At 32.1% G+C, this 22,957-nt stretch overlaps 1 protein-coding gene across 1 annotated transcript; it reads right to left on the bottom strand.

Annotated features, from left to right (window-relative positions):
- Positions 1 to 1,602: 1,602 nt before the first annotated feature.
- LOC120143772 lies at positions 1,603 to 21,256 on the bottom strand. Its single transcript, XM_039158006.1, has 3 exons — positions 20,746 to 21,256; positions 20,517 to 20,654; positions 1,603 to 1,824 (listed from the first exon to the last, which is right to left on the bottom strand). The coding sequence occupies exons 1-3, from the start codon at positions 20,938 to 20,940 to the stop codon at positions 1,795 to 1,797; spliced, it is 363 nt and encodes a 120-aa protein (XP_039013937.1). The 5' UTR covers positions 20,941 to 21,256; the 3' UTR covers positions 1,603 to 1,794.
- Positions 21,257 to 22,957: the final 1,701 nt, after the last annotated feature.

The raw sequence follows: 22,957 nt of genomic DNA, 5'->3' as shown, positions 1-22,957 counted from the left end.
CAGGTTACATGTAAAAACCTACTGCCTACCATTTAAAACAAGACGGCAGGTAGGACCTCTAGTCCAGCTGGTTCGAGATTGCTCCAATTAAAAGATTGACATTTCTAAGTTCTTGAACAGTTCAACCGTTTTATGTATGTTGCCAAGCCGAACAGACCACCTACTCCTGATCCAACCAATCTGATTAATCCATTTCGATTTTTTGCAACTAGGTGGATGGTTGGCAAGAAAATCGGATGGTATTGGTTAGTTTGTAGTAGAATAATTATGAAAGTACCTTGTTTGTCAAATTCTTGATGGCTTCCCTCATGAGGTCAAGAGTGATAAATAAGTAAAACCCATGTGGTCTAACTCTATTTTTCTTCAAGTACCGTGTCCAACACTCGTCAACACATATACGGACATAGATATGGTGACATGGCCCTCAAAAATTCAAAATACATTTGAAGGGGAAACCCTGAACATGTATGAGTACAAATAACATAGAAAAAAAATAAAAGGTTCATCATTCATAAATGTGTTTGGTAACACAGTAAAATAGCTTACCCACTACCTGTACCATTCATCATTCTGGTTCAAACACCAAATAACTATTTCAGCTGCATCTTTCAATAAAGCAAGAGAGCCTGTTTACAAAAGATAAAAGAGTAAACCTTGATGCTGAAACAACCATTAGAATAAGTGGGGGAAGGGGACTGAAGGGGGAAAGGAGGGGGAATTGCAAAGAAAGTAGAATTTTCAAAAATGAGACATACTTTCTCCTGCTGCCACGATAGTAAAGTTGAATATCTGCTGAGATGCTTGTCTCATTGCTTTGCTTCCATGAGAACCAGCGAGAGTCGCTTCCTTTAGTATGGGATATATGGCCTCAGACATCTCGGTTGCCTGCATCGATAAGGTAATAACAAAGCTTAGATGAAGTGAGAAAACACAAGAATTTAAATCAAACCGCGGCTAGAGCAAATGGACTCGGTCAAACTCTTAATATATCTTTATTCTAGCTGAAGATGCAAGGAAGGTAACTCACATTAGCATGTCAAATGACGATGGTGGTACCAAGCGTTCCCCTTTTCTAACAGCAACGTTTACTAAAATAGTTCGAGCTTTTGAGGTAGATAAGATTCACCAAAGAAATGAACCCAATAAGCCTTATGTACTTGAAACTCAGAACCGGAAAAGGCATAAAATTTAGACGCTCTAGTACCATTCCACCAGCTGTAAAATCAGATCCATGGATTGTGGATTGCAGTTTTTGCCACCAATGATCGGTAAAAGGTAATGGGCTCACAAGAATAGCGCCACCAATTTTTATGGGGTGAAATGAAATTCAACCTCCCAATTTTTAATAAAAGCAACCATTAAGGAATAAACTTCCGGATCAACCATATAACATGATTTTCAAAACATATAGTCAGTGTCAGTTATAATGTACACCACCAAGGGAAACTTCACATTAACAAAGGCATTATCCAACCGAATGGTGCATAAAATGAAAAAGCTAATGCACTTCTAATATCCAAAAGGAAATTACCAATATGAAGTCAAGTACTCAACAGCAGACAACATCAAAATCCTGAAAGAAAAGAAAAAAATAATCAATTTAACAACAGACCCGCTAATGAAGCTACCTTTAACTTGGATGACGTCTGTTGCACACCTTTTTTGGAGCCCTTAGCACTTGCTTGTTGGGCCACCAAGTCCTCAAGAATAATATCTAAAGACCATAGGATGAAGAAACCAATTGCCTCAAGGGATTGTTGGTTGATACAATCAGCTGATGTCTTATAAAAAAAATCAAAAATCATAAATATGCGAAAGTGGCACCTGTCAAAGGAAAATTTTACTACTTTGGTAAGAAACAAAAAGAAAATCCTCCAACAGAGACCAAAAATAATTTAATGAACATATGGAAAGAGGACTAAGTGTGATAATATTACTAAGATAAATAATATTTGAAATAAGCATTCAAAAGAATATAACACATGAAAACAACAAGAATTCACTATCACCCTCAGATAAATGATGTTTGAAATAAGCATTCAAAGTACATATTTTAATAGTACTTAGGCAAAATTAAGAACATCTTGATGTAAATAATCTCTATTATGCAAACCTTTTCACCTTTAACAACTAAGTTTTATTTCTTATGAAAATTTGTTCAACTCTGAAAGGGTTGGCTTAGTGTTGTCTATTGTATGAAGCCTTCCCCCTGCTTTTGGTAGAGAGGATGGGTTTCGGTAGCCATAGTAAGGTTGACTATAAGATTGCAAGTAGAGTCATGTTTACATTAAACCAGTAACCCAGAAAAGCATTTGACTGGCTTCCTACAGAACACTGAATGTGACAATTAACACATACTGCAAAATGCTAATCACTCCCTTCTATGCAGAAAAATCCAAATTGGTAAATAATATTGAGAACTACAAGAGTAGGTTATCTTTATTCCTAGCAATCATTTGTAAAGTATTAAATTTGAACATTCAAACATGGAAAATATTCTATTTTAAAGAAATAAATAATCTAAAATTCATTCATTTCACCCATAAAATCTGACAAGTTCCAAGCTTCCAATTGCCAAAATAAATACTAAAGAAATGAGAAATTGTTGAGTCAATCGATCAAGGAAAATGACCAAGAGGGGGTGAATTGGTAAATTAAAAAGTTATTGGAAGTTTTTGAAAGAAGTAAGAAATTGGTACAAGGATTTTAGAGTGGTTCAACTTCCTTAATGAAGTTTACATCCACTACCTTAGCTTCCCAAATAAAGATTTCAATAAATTCACCAATTTGTTCTAACCTTTTAGGACAAGGTGTAACCTTACACAACACTAAGACTTATATCCCAAAGTCTTAAGTGTTTAACTCTTCCTAAGAATAAATTACAAATAGAAAACTAGGAAACCTCACTAGGAGTGTGTTTGCACAATTCAAGAACAAAGAAGAACACTCAACAAAATGAAACAAATGAGTACAAAAGTGTTCTTTAAGGAAAAAAGAATATTGAAGAATGTTGACTTGATTTTGGCTTCAATTGATTGCTTTTGGCTTTCTCGATGATCTCTTGTCTTCACATATGACTTGGAATTTTGTTTTTATACCTCTTTATTCAATTTTAGTTGTTTAGGTTTTTTGAAAACATTTTGATGTTTCGATATAACAAATTAAATTAAAAGAATTTTAATTTTGAAAAAGATTTTTCAAAGCATATTTGATATATTAATCGAATATCAAAATATTACTCAAAGTATTTCAAAGTTTATTTTTAAATCCTTACTAAAGTGTACAATTAAGTTTTAATATTAAAATAATTTCAAAATAATTTTACAAAGTATTTCGAACCGTTTCAAAGCCAAAAATTACAGTTTGTCCAGAGGGTACCGATTCCCCCCAAGGGGGTACCGATTCCCCCTGAATGATTTGGCTCTGAGAATTCCAGTATGCTCAGAGGGAACCGATTCCCCCCAGGGGTACCGATTCCCCCCAGGGGTACCGATTCCCCCCTGTTCAACGGTCGAAATATTTGAATTTTACACTTAGGGAACCGATTCCCCATGAGGGGTACCGATTCCCCCCACGCTTCAAGCAGAAATATTAATTGTTTTCACACTTAAACGACTCCAATAACTTCATTAATGATCCCTAACGTTTAGAAGTGATTCAAGGTGTATTTAAACAAGCTTAGAAGCCATTGATCAACAACAAGAAATATCAAGAAACTATAATCAAGAGAGAATCAAAGAGAAAGCATCAAACCTCAAGTTTGAGCATTTCAATCCTATTTTTCATTCAATATTCATTTTTCTTTCAAGAACACTTACCTTGCTCAATTGTATTTATTCTTGAGTGTTCTTTCTTTGTTCTAGAATTGTGCAAACATATTTGCCTTGTGAGGTTTTTCTTGTAAGTTTGCAAATTTGTAATATTCTCTTTGAGAAAAGAGTGTTCTCAAGAATTGGGGTATATTCTTGAGGGAGTTGTAAGGTTATCTCTTTGGCCTCAAAAGAAAGAACAAATTAGTGAATTTGTTGGAAAATCCTTAGTGTGGATAGCTAAGGTAGTGGACGTAGACTTTGGTTGATAAAGTCGAACCACTCTAAATCGTTGTGCAATTACTTTCAATATTCTGCAAAAGCTTCCACAAAATTTTAATTACCAATTCACCCCTCTCTTGGCCGATTTCTTCAATCAATTAACTCAACAATTGGCATCAGAGCCTCACTCATTTGAAGGTTTAATCGCCTCTTGAGTCGATTTGGGAAGAGTTACATCGATAATCAAAGTCATCAATGGCCTCTACTTTAAATTTCGACTCCGGTCTCGATTCGATGCCCGTCAACAAGCCTTCTTTCTTCAATGGGGCTAACTATGCCTATTGGAAAAATAGGATGATGTAGTTCATTCAAGTAAGTGACTTGGGAGCATGGAATGTCGTAGAACAAGGATACATCAAGCCTCTCACTCATCCAAGATTGTGGAGTGAATGAGAGACAAAAATGTTCCAGCTCAACTCCAGAGCCATCCATATCATATTTTGTGCTCTTGGACCAGATGAATACGGAAGAGTTTTATCTTGTACAACCGCCAAAGAAATATGGGACAAACTTCAAGTCATTCATGAAGGTACTGATGAGGTAAAGAAATCTAAAATTAGTATTCTAACGCATAGCTATGAAAATTTCAGGATGAAACCAAATGAAGATATCAAAGCTATGACGGATAGATTCTCAACGATTGTCAATGGTCTCAAATCATATGGAGAGATCATTTTAAATGAAAAGCTTGTGAGGAAGTTAGTTTACTCCCTTTTAAAATCATGGCAATCAAAGAAGACGACAATCATCGAGTCTAAGGACCTAACGTCCTTAACTCTTGAAGAACTAATCGGTTCCCTCCTCACTCATGAAATGATGCTTGAAGATGAGGTGGACCTCGATAAGATTGACGAGACACAAAAGGAGAAGAAAAAGAGAAAAAACATTGGAGTTTCTCTCAAGTCCACAAAAGATGAGAGTGATTCGAATAAAGATGACGATGATGAGGAAATGGCATTGTTTGCCAAACGGTTCAGAAAAATGATGAGACCTTACCAAGGAAGAAAATTCAAACGAAATGAAGGCCTCAAAAATGAACCAAAAGAGAAGGACCCGATCATTTGCTATGAATGCAAAAAGACGGGGCATGTCAAATATGATTGCCCATAATTGAAGAGAAAGGGTCAATCAAAGAATAAGCACAAGGCTCATGTGGCTACATGGAGCGATGAAGAAGGTTCCGATGAAGAGGAACAAGAAGTAGCAAACTTGTGCTTGATGGCATTCGGGGAAGATTCTAAGGTAACCTCTAACTCATCTGATTTTGATGATTTATCTTATGATGAGCTATTAGAGGAATATAATGGGTTGGCTTCAGATTATGAGAAATTATTTTTAAAACATAAAAATGATATTTCAAAATTAAAAATGAAAATAAACTCATATCCAAAACCAACAACGATCTTGAAAGTAAAATCAAAGATTTGCAAATCAAACTAGAAGAGTTTGAAAAGAAAAAATTGGATTTGCAAAATTTTCTTTCAAAGATCAATGATGATCATCAAAAGAAAATTGATGATCTTAAAGTTTCTTTTGATAAAGTTGGAACAAAACATTTTGAAAAAGGAGAAAATTCAAAATCCAACTTTGTTAGAAAAAGTTTTAAAAACTACAATCATAGAGGTCCCCGAAGAATCTCTAATGGAAAAATCGTTAGAAGTATGTGGGTTCCTAAAGAACTCATTAATACTAAAGATAAAGATATCCTACACAAATGGATACCTAAGGGGACTAGGATTTTGGAAACTAATGAATATGGACCCAAAAGAATTTGGGTACCAAAAATCAAAAATTAATCTATGTTTATAGGAAAAGGAGCATTGCTACAAGGCACGGGAAACAAATCTAAATTCATGGTACCTTGATAGTGGATGCTAGAGACACGTGACCGGGGACAAAAACCGGTTCATAGAGCTTAACGCCAAAAATGGAGGAGAAATGACTTTTGGTGATGATTCAAAAGGTCACATTAAAGGTATAGGTACAATAGGTAATACCTCTTCCATACAAATTAAAAATGTGTTATATGTGAATGGATTAAAGCATAATCTCTTGAGTATTAGTCAATTATGTGAATAGGGATTCAATGTCATATTTGAAACTAATGGTTCTAAAGTCATTGACATTGCATCTAATAGGATTATGCTTGTTGGTCATAGAATAAGAAACATATACATGGTGCATTTAGACTCTATAGAAATGACTAATTTATGTCTAGTTGCAAATGATGAGCATGATAGTTGGTTATGGCATAGGAGACTAGGACATGCTAGCATGAGTGTTTTGCAATGGTTAGTTCAAGGAGAATTGGTTCGAGGGCTGCCTAAACTAAAATTTGATAATGATAAAAATCTGTGATGTTTGTGCTAAAGGAAAACAAAAGCGAGTTTCTTTTAAATACATTAATGATGTGTCAACTAGTAGATTATTACAATTGATCCATATAATTCTTTTTTGGCCAACTAGGACTACTAGCTTGGGTGAAAAACAATATGCATTTGTCTTGGTAGATGACTATTCTAGATATACTTGGGTTCTATTCTTAAGTACTAAAGATTAATCATTAGAAAATTTCATCACATTTTCAAAAGTAATCCAAAACGAAAAAGGTTACTCTATCACTAGTGTTAGAAGTGATCATGGCACTGAATTTGAAAATCTTGGATTTAATGAGTTTTGTAATTCTAATAGTATTAGCCATAATTTTTCAGCACCTAGAACCCCTCAACAAAATGGAGTTGTTGAGAGGAAAAATAAAACTTTAGAAATATTTTTGGGCGGAAGCCACAAATACCGCTTGTTATGTTGTAAATCGAGTAATGATTAGGCCAATTTTAAAGAAAACTCCATATGAAATTTTCAAAAATAAAAAGCCTAACATTAGCTATTTTCATCCTTTTGGATGTAAATGTTTTGTTTTAAACAACGGTAAAGAAAACCTTGGTAAATTTGATACTAAAAGTGATGAAGGAATTTTTCTGGGTTATTCCTTAAATTCTAAAGCTTATCGAGTATTTAATAAAAGAACTTTGGTTATAGAAGAGTCTATACATGTTGTTTTCGATGATAATCTCCTTTCGATGAAGGATTATTGTTTGAATGATGATGTAGGTATTATAAATACAAATGACGTTAGACATGACGTTGAAGAATCATCATTAAAGGAAAAAATGAAATATGAGGAAACTCATGATCCTCTTGAGAATCCAACCATTGAAGAAAGGGAAGTATCTTATCCAATAGAGTACAACTATGTCAAGGATGGTGAGATTATAGGTGATCCATCCAAAGGGGTAACAACTCGATCTTCTCTTAGAAATATTTGTAATTATGTTGCATTTATTTCATGCATAGAGCCTAAGAACAGTAAAGAAGCATTAAATGATGAACATTGGATTATGTCTATGCAAGAAGAGTTAAATCAATTTGAGAGAAGTAAAGTATGGACATTAGTTGAAAGGCCTAGTAATAAATCTGCTGTAGGTACTAGATGGGTATTTAGGAATAAGCTTGATGAGAGTGGTAATATAGTGAGAAACAAGGCTAGACTTGTTGCTCAAGGGTATACTCAAGAAGAGGGCATAGACTATGATGAAACATACGCTCCTGTAGCTAGGATGGAAGCAATTAGAATGTTATTAGCATTTGCATGTTTTCATGAATTTAAACTATATCAAATGGATGTTAAAAGTGTATTTTTAAATGGTTTTATAAAAGAAGAAGTGTATGTGGAACAACCTCCAGGTTTTGAAGATTCAAAATTTCCGGATCATGTTCTTAAATTGACAAAAGCACTTTATGGTTTAAAACAAGCTCCTAGATCTTGGTATGAAAGATTGTCAAACTTTTTAATTGAAAAAGGTTTTTCAAAAGGGAAGGTTGACACTACATTATTTTTTAAAGCATAAAGGTAAAAATTTATTAGTAGTTCAAATTTATGTTGATGATATAATATTTGGTTCTACTAATGATGTTATTTGCCAAGAATTTTCTAAGCTAATGCAAAGCAAATTCGAAATGAGCATGATGGGGGAGCTCTCATTTTTCTTGGGACTCCAAATCAAGCAAAGAAAAGATGACATCTTTATCAATCAAGCTAAGTACGTCAAAGATATGCTCAAGAAGTTTGGACTAGAAAATGGGAAACCTCATGACACTCCAATGAGCTCTTCTACAAAGCTTGACTTGGGTGAAAGAGGTAAATGTGTGGATGTTAAATTTTATAGGTCAATGATTGGTTCTTTTATTTATCTAACTGCAAGTAGACCAGACATTATGTTTAGTGTTTGCTTATGTGCTAGATTTCAATCATGTCCTAAGGAATTACATTTACTAGCTGTTAAGAGAATCTTTATATACCTTAAGGACACTCCTAGCTTAGGACTTTGGTATCCTAGAGACTCTAGCTTTAGCTTGCATGCCTTTTCTGATGCGGATTATGGAGGATGCAAATTAGATAGGAAAAGCACCTCCGGTACTTGCCAATTCCTTGGAAATATGTTGATTTCTTGGTTTTCAAAGAAACAAAATTGTGTTGCATTATCTACCATTGAAGCCGAATACATTTCAACCGGTAGTTGTTGTGCACATGTTTTATGGATGAAACAACAACTTTTTGATTATGGAATTGAAGTAGGTACCATTCCTATCAAGTGTGACAATACAAGTGTGACAATACTAGTACTATTTGTCTCACTAAAAATCTCATCAAACACTCTAGAACTAAGCACATTGAAATAAGACATCACTTCATTAGAGACCATGTCACTAAGGAAGATGTAGTTCTAGAATTTGTTGATACTTTGCATTAATTAGCGGATATCTTTACAAAACCTTTAGACAAGGAACGTTTTTGGACACTTAGGAGAGAATTAGGTTTAACTGACCTATCTTCACTTAGTGTTTAAAATAATTTTAGCACTTTTAAGACTAAATGAAAAATGCTTATAATAGTAATTTCTGATTACATTCATTGCTATTAGTTAGGGGGAGTTTATGATTCTTGATGAAAAATTAACTTTATGTTCAAATCTAGTTTAAGGATTAATTTGATTGATTGAACATAATTAATTTTTGATATATGAGTTGCCAATACCACTAGAAAAGATTAATTTAGCATTTTGAGTGTTTAAAATACACTTTTTTTAATTATAGGGCATAGGGAATCGATACCCCCTTGAAGGGGAACCGATTCCCCCTTTGAATGGGAACCGATTCCCCCCTAGGGGAATCGATACCCCCTAGGGGAATCAATACCCCCTGGGGTTCTGGTTTTTAACCGGGCAAAACACCTAAAAATGTTAAAACCCTCTTCTCTTGCCGCCGTTCCTCTCTCTACTCTCTCCCTATCTCCTTTTTGCCTCAAATCAACGTTTCTTATCGGAATTACTTCAAATATCATCTTCTAAACCTACTAGCATCATTAAAATCGTGCAAACAACATCAAAATCCACTCAATCTCATCTTTGAAGGTAAATTTTCCTAGACTCTCTATTTCATTAATTTTGAACATAAGACTAGTTTCAATTAGTTCTAGATAGAAATAGTGATCGGGCATTGCTTATTAGTGTTTAGAAACTAAATTTTTACCACTAATTTCATAAAAAACACAAGATTTTTCCGAAATTTTCAAAATTTTCAAAATAAAAAAATATTTATTATTGTGTTTTGATTAAATTACGTTGTTGTTATGAAAACTATACATATATTGATTTTTAATAAGTTTTTCGAAAACTTTGCCCATTAGGATTAGTTTAAGAGAACCTTGAAATATTGAGAACTCAATTGAGTTTTGGGATTGATTGAATTGCATACATGTGTTTTCTAAATTTCAGGTTATCCATTCTATTCCAATTTCCTAAACCATGTCCAATCCTAAACGTGCTAGGTCATCATCTAGTCGTTCAAACCAACAACCAAATCCACCTTCAAATCCTCCTCCTATTCCTAATCACGTTGATCCTAATATGACTATCCAAAACTCGTGCTTCAATCATCCTGGTCCTAGAAATCATCATTTTTGGTATTATCAATATTTTGACTCTTACAAAATTAGAAAAGAATGTATCCCTTCTCGACAAGCTATGATAGATATTGATTTTAGATATCTTCCTCTTTTAAAATAGTGGAAATTTGATAAACTTTGTGATCTTGAACCTATAGTTTACCATCAACTTGTTCGCATATTCTATTCTAATGCCGTTTGTATTAAAAAGCCGAGCTCAAACCAAAACCATAGCAGTTCGTTCCTATCTCCTAAGACAATTCATCCATCTTGACTCGGCTTACATAGCTAATGAATTAGGATTAGATAATGATGGTATATCAAATGAAAAACAGTTTTTAGGTTCTCGTTATAAAAGAAGGGATAGTGCGAGTGTCCTAGATCTTCATGATCGTTTTCTTCATTTAATGATTTCTTGGTGGTTTCGACCGTACGGAGGTCGTTACTCTACTCTTCGTGCTTTAGATCTTTGGTGGTTACATTGTTTCCAAAACAATATTAAAATAAACCTACCTCAGATTATTTTTGCTGAAATTGTTGAAACCGTATATCTTGTTCTTAATAAGAAACTCTGTTCATCTCTAGTTTACGGTTGCATTCTGAGTAATCTATTTTCTAAAGCCGGGCTTAGAGTAGGTCTAGATGCCGTCTTTCCTCTCAAGAAACAAATTAATCTTCTTTCCTTAATGAGAGCGGGATGGATAAAGAATAAGGACACCGGTGAATGGGTTCAATCTTCTGAAAATACTCCGGGAGCTAGCTTTTCTCAAGCCCCACCAGAAGCTGACGACGATCCCGAGCTTGAACAATTAATGCAAGATATTGACGAAGCCGACGATGAGTCGGAACAACACGAAGAACAAGCTCAGCAAGAAGATCATGTGCCTCCATATTTTCAAACGTTTATGGAGACATTTGATTTTCGTTATGCATCCTTGGATTCTCGCTTCACTTCCATAGAATCTCACTTCTCGACTATGGAAGCTCAACAATTAGAAATTCTCCGGGAGATGCGTGCAAACAATGAAGCAACCAACGCTCGTATTAATGAACTCACTTATGAAATGGCAGCTATGCAAGTTCATTTCCCTTCTCCCGACCTCCTACGGATGCTTGAACTTTGATCTTTGCTTTGCTTGTTTGGATTGAACTTATTGTTAAAACATTTTGAATGCTTTTGGATTGTTTATTTTTGGTTGTTCGAACTTATGTTTAATACATTTGATTTGGATTTCGTGTTTATTTTGCATCTTTAGACATATATGATCAATTATCCATTACATGTTTATGAATATTGATCATGAAACTAATGACTAACCTCTCTTTTGATTGTGTTCTTAGCAGCTTATGTTTATATATATAATCAATTGGCTAAATGATTTCAAAACCTTGTTTAAAATCTTTTCCGAGTCTTTTTGATTTAACAAAAAGGGGGAGAAATGTTAAAAGCATTTTTGAAGAGGAGTAGTGTTAAAGTAAGGGGGAGTAATATTTTTCGGGAGTAGTATTTCGTATTTTTCAAAATCAAAATTCATTTTGAAATTAGAAAATCTTAAAATGTTTTGTTATATCAAAAAGGGGGAGATTGTTGAAAACATTTTGATGTTTCGATATAACAAATTAAATTAAAAGAATTTTAATTTTGAAAAAGATTTTTTCTAAGCATATTTGATATATTAATCGAATATCGAAATATTACTCAAATTATTTCAAAGTTTATTTTTAAATCCTTACTAAAGTGTAAAATTAAGTTTTAATACTAAAATAATTTCAAAACAATTTTACAAAGTATTTCGAACTGTTTCAAAGGAAAAAATTACAGTTTGTCCAGAGGGTACCGATTCCCCCCAAAGGGGTTCCGATTCCCCCTGAATGATTTGGCTCCGAGAATTCCAATATGCTCGGAGGGAACCGATTCCCCCCCAGGGGTACCGATTCCCCCCTGTTCAACGGTCAAAATATTTGAATTTTACACTTACGAAACCGATTCCCCATGAGGGGTACCGATTCCCCCATGCTCCAAGCAGAAATATTAATTGTTTTCACACTTAAACGACTCTAATAAATTCATTAATGATCCCCAACGTTCAGAAGTGATTCAAGGTGTATTTAAACAAGCTTAGAAGCCATTGATCAATAACAAGAAACATCAAGCAACTAGAATCAAGAGATAATCAAAGAGAAAGCATCAAACCTCAAGTTTGAGCATTTCAATCCTATTTTTCATTCAATATTCATTTTTCTTTCAAGAACACTTACCTTGCTCAATTGTATTTATTCTTGAGTGTTCTTTCTTTGTTCTAGAATTGTGCAAACATATTTGCCTTGTGAGGTTTTTCTTGTAAGTTTGCAAATTTGTAATATTCTCTTTGTGAAAAGAATGTTCTCAAGAATTGGGGTATATTCTTGAGGGAGTTGTAAGGTTATCTCTTTGTCCTCAAAAGAAAGAACAAATTAGTGAATTTGTTGGAAAATCCTTAGTGTGGATAGCTAAGGTAGTGGACGTAGACTTTGGTTGATAAAGTCGAACCACTCTAAATCGTTGTGCAATTACTTTCAATTTTCTGTAAAAGCTTCCAGAAAATTTTAATTGCCAATTCACCCCCCTCTTGGTCAATTCCTTCAATCGATTAACTCAACAAGGTTGTTGTGGGAGTTAATAAAGTCGTTGGGAAGAAATTTCCCGCGATAAATGCTGTCTAGACGCCTTAAATACCAGTACTCAGGCTTGGAGTATCGGTATTGTATGCATTAAATACAAAAATCTAACCGTTGAGAAGAGTGGGTATTGGTACTCTATATAGAGTATCGATACTCACAGAATATCAGTATGAAAATAGCCTACTGGAATTGTGTTTGTCAAAAACTTCATAGGAGTATCGGTACCAGTATCGATACTTCAATGTGTTTTTACACACTAGTATCGGTACCAATATCAGTACTTCAATTTATTTTTACACATTGGTATCGATACATGTATCGATATCACTTGAACAATATCATTATTGTTCTTGTAGTATTAATACTCTAGGGTTTAAATTTGATTTTTGTCTTGATTAAAATCCAAAACCCTTTGTAAAATGTTCGAAAATTATTTCGAGTATATGACTTGAGTTTTTCAAAAGATTAAGGAGTAAAGAAAAAGTTTTTTTTTACTTTAAAAAGAATTTTTATATTTGAATGGTTGAATCGAATATAAAATTGAAAATCGTATTAAAAAATAATCTTAAAATTTCTTTAAAAAAATATTTACTATTGGTATATCAAAATCTCAAATCATGGTTCAACAATATCCCCTTTTTAACATAACACAACTTTTGAAAAAATTTAAGATTTTTAAGATTTGTTTGAAAATAACTACTCCCCTTACTATATCATTTCTCCCCTTTTTGTTAAATCAAAAGGTTAAAAAAACAAGATATAAATAGAAGTTGTGAAGATTAAATGTACCAAATGAGGTTAATCAACATTAATAATATTCTCAAATCAATAAACATGGTCATAAAACATAATGTCTCAAATGTCACATTTTAAACCATAATAAGCATCAAAACTAATATAAATATTAAATAAAAGCACTTATATGCATGAAATAGTCTATTCCACAAGAAAAGTAAAATAACATCCAAATCTAAATAATCGAGCATCAAATTATCAAAGGATAATATCCAAAATGTATAAATATATAAGCATGTGTATAAATATATAAGAAAAATGTATATATATATATATATATATATATATATATATATATATATATGAATATTTAGAAACCAATGAATATTTGTATATATATATATATATTTGTGTGTGGGGGAATATGTAAGTAAAATAATATGTTTAAAAGAAAATATATAAAATATAAAGTTATATATGAAAATATACATGTATGTATGTATGTATAAAATCATATAAATAAGAAAAAAATTGAAATATTTTTTTTAAAATTTGAAATTAATATGAAATTAAAATATTTTGAATTTTTCCAGTGAAAAACGATATATTATGGTGCGAAAATGATGTAAAAGTAATACTTATTCACTAATTTAACCTAAACTAACAATAATTTAGCCTAAAGTCAAAAATAAAAATAAATTAGGGCTTTAAAAATACCTTGATTCACGATTTGAGGAGAAAATGAAGCAATGTAGCTCGATTTAGATGAAATGTATGCAACAAGCATGAAAATCCACCAAAAAAAGAAGCAAATCGACGATGAATTGAGAGAGGTGAGAGGTTTTCGTCGAACGACTGAGTTAAGGTTAAAAAAATATAATTTTTGGAGATTTGGAGGGTTTTAACGCGTCCCAGACCCTGAGTATCGATACTCATTTAAATGAGTTTTGGAACTCCTACGTTAAATAAGATGGTATCGATACAGAGTATCGATAATCCTAACGATACTATAAGAACCGTATTGATACTGAATGAACAATAACAATATTGATAAAGAACAATGTCGGTACTGTATAAACAATATCAAAACTAAATGCACAAAATGGTCAAAAATTTGTAGCAAATTAGTCTTATCACAAATTAAGCACATTCAACGTAATTGACCAAATGAGACATAAATTATATGATTTAGCAACAAAAACATCTATGAATGCTAATGTTGCATGAAATTCTAGTTAAAATGCACCAAATGGTCAAAATTCATAATACATACTTTAGGGCGTCAAAAATGGTATAGGTAACTCTAAATAGACAAAGAAAATATGTTCAAGAAAATACATAGTTAAGCATACTTTGAACATTTTATCCACTTTAATGAAAAATCCTAAACTCCTTCTAATTGATTGCATGGTAGGAAAAAAATCATTTACCATGTTTTTTCATAAAATCATAAGAGTGCATAAATATTTAAACACAAAGGTATGTTTGTCAAACTTAATTCTCTCCTAAGTGCCCAAATATTTTTCTTATCTAATGGTTTTGTAAAGATATTTGCTACTTGATACAAAGTGTCTACATATTCTAGAACTATATCTTCATTTGAGACATTATCTCTAATGAAATGGTGTCTAATTTCAATATGTTTGGTTCTAGAATGTTGGATGGGATTTTTGGTAAGTCAAATAGCATTAGTGTTGTCACAATTGATAGGAATAGTACCTAATTCAATTCCATAGTCTATTAGTTGTTGTTTCATCCATAAAACTTGATCACGATAACTACTAGCTAAAATGTATTTCACCTCGGTGGTTGATAATGCTACACTATTTTGTTTCTTTGAAAACCATGAAATCAACATACTACCTAGGAATTGGAAAGTACTAGAGGTGCTTTTCCTATCTGATAATGTATGCAAGCTAAAGTTAGAGTCCTAGGATACCAAAGTCATGTACTAGGAGTGTCTCTAAGGTATCTAAAGATTCTCTTAATGGTTTGTAAATGTGATTCCTTTAGGACATGATTGAAATCTAACACATAAGCAAACACTAAACATAATGTATGGTCTACTTGCGGTAAGATAAAGCAATGATCCAATCATAAACCTATAAAGCTTAACATTTACACACTTACCTTCCTCATCCTTTTCAAGCTTTGTAGATGAGTACATAAGAGTGGTTTGGGGTTTCATATCTTCCAATCCAAACTTCTTAAGAATATCTTTGATGTACTTTGCTTTATTGATGAAGATGTCATCTTTCATTTACTTGCTTTAGAGTCCCAAGAAAAAATGAGAGCTCCCCTATCATGCTCATCTCAAACTCACCTTGCATTAACTTAGCAAATTCTTGGCATATATTACTATTAGTATATCCAAAATAATATCATCAACTTAAACTTGTACTAATAACAAATCCTTACCTTTTGTTTTTATAAATAAAGTAGTGTCATTCCCTTTTGAAAAACTTTTTTAACAAGAAAATTTGACAACCTTTCATGCCAAGCTTTAGGAGCTTGTTTTAAACCATACAAAGCTTTTGTCAATTTAAAAATATGATCTGGAAATTCTGAATCCTAAAAATCGGAAGGTTATTTCACATACACTTTTTATTTTATAAAATTGTTTAGAAAAACACTTTTAATATCCATTTGATATAAAGTAAAATCATGAAAACATGAAAATGCTAATAACATCCTAATTGCCTCCATCTTAGCTACGAGAGCATAAGTTTCATCAAAATATATTCCTTATTCTTATTAGATGCAATGTCCATAATTTTGCAACATTCATATAATTTATTCCTAAATACTCATTTAGTAAATACAATAGATTTTTCATTAGTCTTTTCAGCTAATGTTCATGCTTGACTCCTCTCAAATTGATTTAACTCATATTGCATAGCCATAATCTAATGTTCATCATTGAATGCTTCTTTGACATTCTTAGGCTCTATGCAAGAGATAAATGCAACATAATTACAAATATTCTTAAGAGAATATCTAGTGGTTAACCCTTTAGATGGATCACCCAAAATTTCACTATCTTTGACATAGTTGTACTCCATTGGGCATGAAATTTCCCTTTCTTCTAAAGTTAGATTCTTGAGGGTATCTTGAGTTTCCTCATTCTTTATTTTGTTAAATGATGATTCACAAACTTCATTTGAATTTAAGATACTTACATTATCGTCAACACAAGAATCCTTCCTCGAAAGGGGATTATCATCGAAAACAACATATATGGACTCTTCTACCACTAGAGTTCTTTTATTAAGACTCGATAAGCTTTAAAATTTAAAGAATAACCAAGAAAAATTCCTTCATCACTTTTTTCATCGAATTTGCCAACTATATCTTTTACATTATTTAAAACAAAACACTTGCGTCCAAAAAAGATAAAAATAACAAATGTTAGACTTTTTTTTTGAAAAGTTCATATAGAATTTCTTTAAAATAGGTCTAATCATTACTTTATTAATCATATAACAAGCAGTATTTTTTGCTTCCGCCAAAAAATACTTAGGCAAATTGTTTTCACAAAGCATGGTCCTAGCCATTTCTTCTAAAGTTCTATTTTTCCTCTCAACAACACCATTTTGTTTAGGGGTTCTAGGGGCTGAAATTTTTTGGCTAATTCCATTTGAATTAAAAATTCATCAAAACCAAGATTTTGAAATTTAGTTTTGTTGTCACTCCTAACACTTAAAATTGAGTAACCTTTTTCATTTTGGTTTATTTTAGAGAAAGTGATGATTTTTTTTAAAAGTTTCATCTTTTGTACTTAAGAATAGAACGCAAGTAAATCTAAAATAGTCATCTACCAAGACAAATGCATATTGTTTTCCACCCAAGCTAGTAGTTCTAATAGGCCCAAAAAGATCTATATGGATCAATTGTAATAATCTCCTAGATGATACATTATTAATAGGTTTAAAATAAGATCGTTTGTGTTTCCCCTTAGCATATGCATCACAAATCTTATCAATATCAAGTTTTATCGTAGGCAAACCTCTTACTAGATTATCTTGAATAAGTTTTTGTAAAACATTCATGCTAGCATGTCCAAGTTTTGTATGCCATAACCAACAATCATGTTCATCCTTAGCAACCAAGCATACATTAAAAATATCAATATTATCTAAATGCACCATATAGATATTTCCTATCCTATGACCAACAAACATAATCTTATTAGATGCAATGTCCATAATTTTGCAACCATTAGACTTAAATAAGACATTGTATCCCTTCTCACATAATTGACTAATACTAAGTAGATTATGCTTCAACCAATTCACATACAAAACATTTTCAATAAGAATGGTAAAGCTGTTACAAATAGAACCAATTCCTTCAATGTGACCTTTTGAGTTGTCACCAAAGGTTACTACTCCTCCACTTTTAGCTTTAAGCTCCAAGAACCGACTCTTATCATCGGTCATGTGTCTTGAGCATCCACTATCAAGGTATTATGAATTTGAACATTTGCTTTATTCCCTGTAGCAATGCTCCACCTACAAACATATATTAAGTTTTTATTTTTGGTATCCAAATTCTTTTGGGTCCATTAACATTAATTCTCAATATTCTTGCCACATTATGCATCCATTTTTCAAGGATATCCTTATCATTAGTAGCAATGAGTCTTTTGGGGACCCATATACTTCTAATAATTTTTCTATAAAAGGCTATTTGGGGACCTCTATGTTTGTAATAATTAAAATATTTTTTACATAGTTGGGTTTTTACTATTCACCTTTTCAATTTTTTTCCCAACATAGTTAAAAGAAGCCTTAAGATCATCAAGTTTCTTTTGATGATCATCATGAACTCTTGAAAGTAAGTTATGTAATTCTTTATTTTTTTTTCAAACTCTTCATTTGACATGCATGTCTTTGACTTGACTTTCAATTTCAAAATTAGTCTTAGAAACTAGAGCATTTTCATCTTTCAATTTTGAAATATTTTTCTTTTGCTTAGAAATCATGCTATCATTTTTAAGGCTAATTCGTCATAAGCCTCTTGTAATTCATCAAAAGGATAATCAATTGAAATGGATGAATTAGAGGTTACCTTGGAATGATCTTCTATAGTCATGAGACACAAGTTGGCTACTTCCTCCTCTTTATCATTGGAGGACTCATCATCACTCCATGTAGCTACATATGCCTTGTGTTTTTTCTTGAATGATCTCTTATTCTTCAATTGTGGACATTCAAACTTGACATGCCCGCGCTTTTGCACTCATAGAAAATAATAGGATCACTCTCATTTGATTCATTTTTGAAGCCTTTCTTTTTTTGGAACCTCTTTCCTTTGTTGGACCTCACGAACCTCTTGAATATTGTGGAAAACATTGGTATTTCTTCATCTCCATCATTTTCGTTTGAGTCACTTTCATCTTTAGTAAACTTGAGAGCAACACCAACCTTTTTTTCTTTTCAATTTCTTTATTTTCCTCATCTTTATTTTCTTGTTCTTCTTCTTCCTTCACCATCATTTCATGAGTAAGAAAAGACCCAATGAGCTCATCTATATTGAGGGTCTTAAGGTTTTTTGCTTAAACAATGTCAGTCTTCTTGGATTTCCATGACATAGGAAGACTATAGATCATCTTCCTAACAAGCTTCTCATTAGGAATAACTTCTCCAAAGCCTTTGAGACCATTGAGGTTAATAGAAAATCAATCGATCATGCTCTTAATATCCTCATCTGGTCTCATCTTAAAGTTTTCATAATTATGATTGAGAAGACTAATCTTATTTTTTCTTACCTCATTTATTCCTTCATGAGTAACTTCAAGTTTGTCCCAAATCTCCTTGGCATTGAAACAAGATAAAACTCTCTCATATTCATCGTGTCCAAGTGCACAAAATAGAATATACATTGTCTTTGCATTGAGTTGGAACAATTTCATTTATTTTTCACTCTATTCCGTCAAAGTTTTAGTTGGAGTAGAATGTCCACTCAATATGATGCCCCAAGCTCCTAAGTCATTTGCTTGGATGAAAAACATCATCTTATTCTTGCAATAGGCATAGTTGACTCCACTGAAGTAAGAAGACTTGTTGATAGGTTGAGAATCATTGATGACGTCGAAGCTTGATGTAGTGGCCATTGATGACTTATTTGATGACTTGAATCTTCTAGGATCTTCTCAAAAGGTGGTAAAACCTTCCAATGAGTCTAGCTCTGATATCAATTTTAATTCAATCGATCAAAGAAAATGGCCAAGAGGGGGTGAATTGGCAAATTTAAAAGTTATTGGAAGCTTTTGAAAGAAGTAAGAAATTGGCACAAGAATTTTAGAGTACAAATTTACTAATTTGTTTTTTCCTTTTAGGAAAGGTGTAACCTTACACAACACTAAAACTTATACCCCAAAGTCTTAAGTGTTCAACATTTTCTAAGAAGAAATTACAAACAGCAAACAAGGATAAGTGTTCAACCTTTTCTAAGAAGAAATTACAAATAGAAAACTAGTAAACCTCACTAGGAATTTGTTTGCACAATTCAAGAAAAAAGAATAACACTCAACAAAATGAAACAAATGAGTACAAAGTGTTATTTGAAAGCAAAAAGAATATTAAAGAATGTTGACTTGATTTTGGCTTAAATTGATTGCATTTGGCTTTCTCTATGATTTATTGTCTTTACATATGACTTGAAATCTTGTTTTTATACCTCTTCATTTATTGTCTTTACATGTATTGATACCACTTGAAAAGTATCGATATTATTCTTGCAGTATCGATACTCTAGGATTTAAATTTTATTTTTAACTCGATTAAAATCCGAAACCCTTTGTAAAATGTTTGAAATTTTTTCCAGTATATGACTTGATTTTTTCAAAAGATTAAGTAGTAAAGAAAGAGTTTTTGACTTTAAAAAAATTATATTATAATGGTTGAATTGAATATAAATTTGAAAATCGTATTAAAAAATAATTTTAAATTTTCTTAAAAAAATTTACTATTGGTATATCAAAATCTCAGAGCATGGTTGAACATAAATGAACATCAACTCACATCAGCAAGCTTGATAATGATATTTTCCCTAAACATCTTCATCCATGGAAACTGTCCGGCTACCACTTCTTGAAACGTCTTCCCATAAAAATTCGTAAACTTCTGCATTTGAATTTCCTGTTGTTCTCCATTCAACTCCTAATTTTTCCAAACCAATAAAAAATGTTAATCGATCAACAAGTTACGAAACCATAAAAAAGACATAAAATATTTCATTTTCTATGCTTATAGCGAGATAAGCCGAGTGATCAGTGGGATCAATCTTCAATGCGACCTCTGCAGCCGTAACCTTAGGGTTATTCAGTTTCTTTTTCTTCACCTTCTTCTCCTCTGCCGACTTCTCTTCAGGTTTAACACCTTCCATATCACTGCTATCCTTACCATCGTCGTCATCGAAGTCTGATCTGTTATGCTTTGCCTTCATATTAACATCAACATCATTGTAAGCTCTTTGAGCTTCGAGAACCCGACGACGACGATCCTCATACTACTTCTCGAGGGAATGAAAAATGTTAGTGCCGTCGTTAGTTATGGTCCCGTTTGGGAGGGAAAGGATAGGTTTTTGGGGATTTGCGTTGGGCTTGGTCTTCAATTGACGTTTGGGATATGATACCTTTTGCCAGCCGTGGTCAATGTGATTGTCGTTGGTAGTGGCGATAGTCGTTTCATTAGACTTGTAGAGATCGACGGATGCCATTGTTGAAGACGCTGAAGAAGAAAAAGACGAGAGTGGAGAAGTTGGTAGGTAAATAACAAGAATAAATATCGAGAAATGGGAAATGGATTTTATTTTTTATTTGAATTAGTGGTGGTCATTGTCTAAATCTGTATCCGATTGAGTACGCGTTGGCCTTCTGCTTATTAATTAAAAAATGGTAAAATACATAAATAGTCCCTTACATTATTTTTTTTATAAAATCTTATGTAAAGTTACAAAATGGTCACCCAACTTAAAACATTAACAAGTTGATCCTTTCTATTAAAAAACTAAGGGTAAACTACGTATTTAGTCACCCAATTATTTGTACAATTATATTTTGGTCATCCAATTATTTTTTTTTCAAAATTATACCTAATGTTACGTTTTGGTTTCATCTTGATCACTTGTTGTTTTAAAAATTAACAAAAATATTGATGCGAATTTTTTTTTTATTTTTTCAATGATGACATGTTATTACCTTATGCTGAAACATTAATATCACTGTTATTTTTTAGTAAACTACTCAAATGACCAATTAACTATGAGGTTGGTGTCGATATGACCATCATACTTTTTATTTTAACAATATGATCACATAACTATTTAAGCGGTTTCAATGTAGCCACCTATCGTTATAAAACAAAAGATGTAGTTGATGTGGCTGTTATTGACTAATGGCCAGTTAGAGGTCTACTTCAGTTACATTGTTTATTTTGCAACGGTATGTGGTTATATTGAAATCACTTAAATAGTTATGTGGTTATGTTGTCAAAATTGAAAGTATGATGGTCAGATCGACACCAATCTCACAGCTAAGCGATCATTTGAGTAGTTTACCTTTAATTTTTTTAACGACGGATGAACAAAATGAAACTAAATATAACGTTAGGTATGATTTTAGAAAAAAACAATTGGGTAACTAAAACGGAATCGTGTAAATAATTGAATGATTAAATAAGTAGTTTACCCAAAGTTTAATAATAAATGATATAACAGTTGATAAAAATTAGTATAATAATAAATTTATTCCTTAATTTATATATTTTATTTTTATTTTAAAAAATAATTTTTAATATCCATTTACTTCATTTGATTTTGAATCCCTATAACTTGTTGAAGACCAAAAATTAAAATCCATAATTTGAAGATAACATAAATTATAAGCCCGATAGAATTCAATTTTGTTTTATAGTTTGTAAATGGATTCGTGAAAAACAAAACAAATAAGGGGTTGAAAATTGAGAAATGGCAAAGATGGAGGTCTTTGGGTGATGATTTAAAAGTCTTGGGAATGGAGTTTGGGTTGACATGTTGGTTTAAACTTTCAATGTTGAAGGAGATGGATAATTGGGAAAGAGAGGACGGGTAGATGCATAGGGGTGGAAATTTATATATCAGATCTGATCCGATTCAAAATATTGAATATCCGAAATTTTAGATATCAAAAATAGAAATTCGAATCTGATCCGAAATTTCAAATATCCGAATTTTCGGATCGGATATCTAAAAATCCGATCTGAATATTTATTATAATTTGATAAAAAATTGATAAAAATATATAATTAATTTAAGAAATAATAATTATAAATATGATGGTTGTAAATAATTTTTTATATCAATTATCTAAATTAGGTGTATTGACTGTTTAATCAATTCATTAATTATTTAGACTAAATAATAAGATACCTAAACCAATAAATAGGGACTAAATTACAATTTGAAAACAGGAGAAGAACCAAAA

Source organism: Hibiscus syriacus, unplaced genomic scaffold (genome assembly GCF_006381635.1).
Source record: "Hibiscus syriacus cultivar Baekdansim isolate YM2019G1 unplaced genomic scaffold, ASM638163v2 tig00110864_pilon, whole genome shotgun sequence".
Classification (NCBI taxonomy): Eukaryota; Viridiplantae; Streptophyta; class Magnoliopsida; order Malvales; family Malvaceae; genus Hibiscus; species Hibiscus syriacus.
Note: the sequence above shows the minus strand (reverse complement) of the source record. Positions and strands in the feature narration are given on the sequence as shown.

Excerpts from the sequence above, each read along its gene's own strand:
- LOC120143772 (XM_039158006.1), bottom strand. The coding sequence starts at position 20,940 with ATGAAGGCAAAGCATAACAGATCAGACTTCGATGACGACGATGGTAAG. Across the intron at positions 20,655-20,745 it reads ATCACTCGGCTTATCTCGCT|GAGTTGAATGGAGAACAACA; the intron begins ATAAGCATAGAA and ends TGGAAAAATTAG. Across the intron at positions 1,825-20,516 it reads TCATTATCAAGCTTGCTGAT|GTGCCACTTTCGCATATTTA; the intron begins GTGAGTTGATGT and ends TTCCTTTGACAG.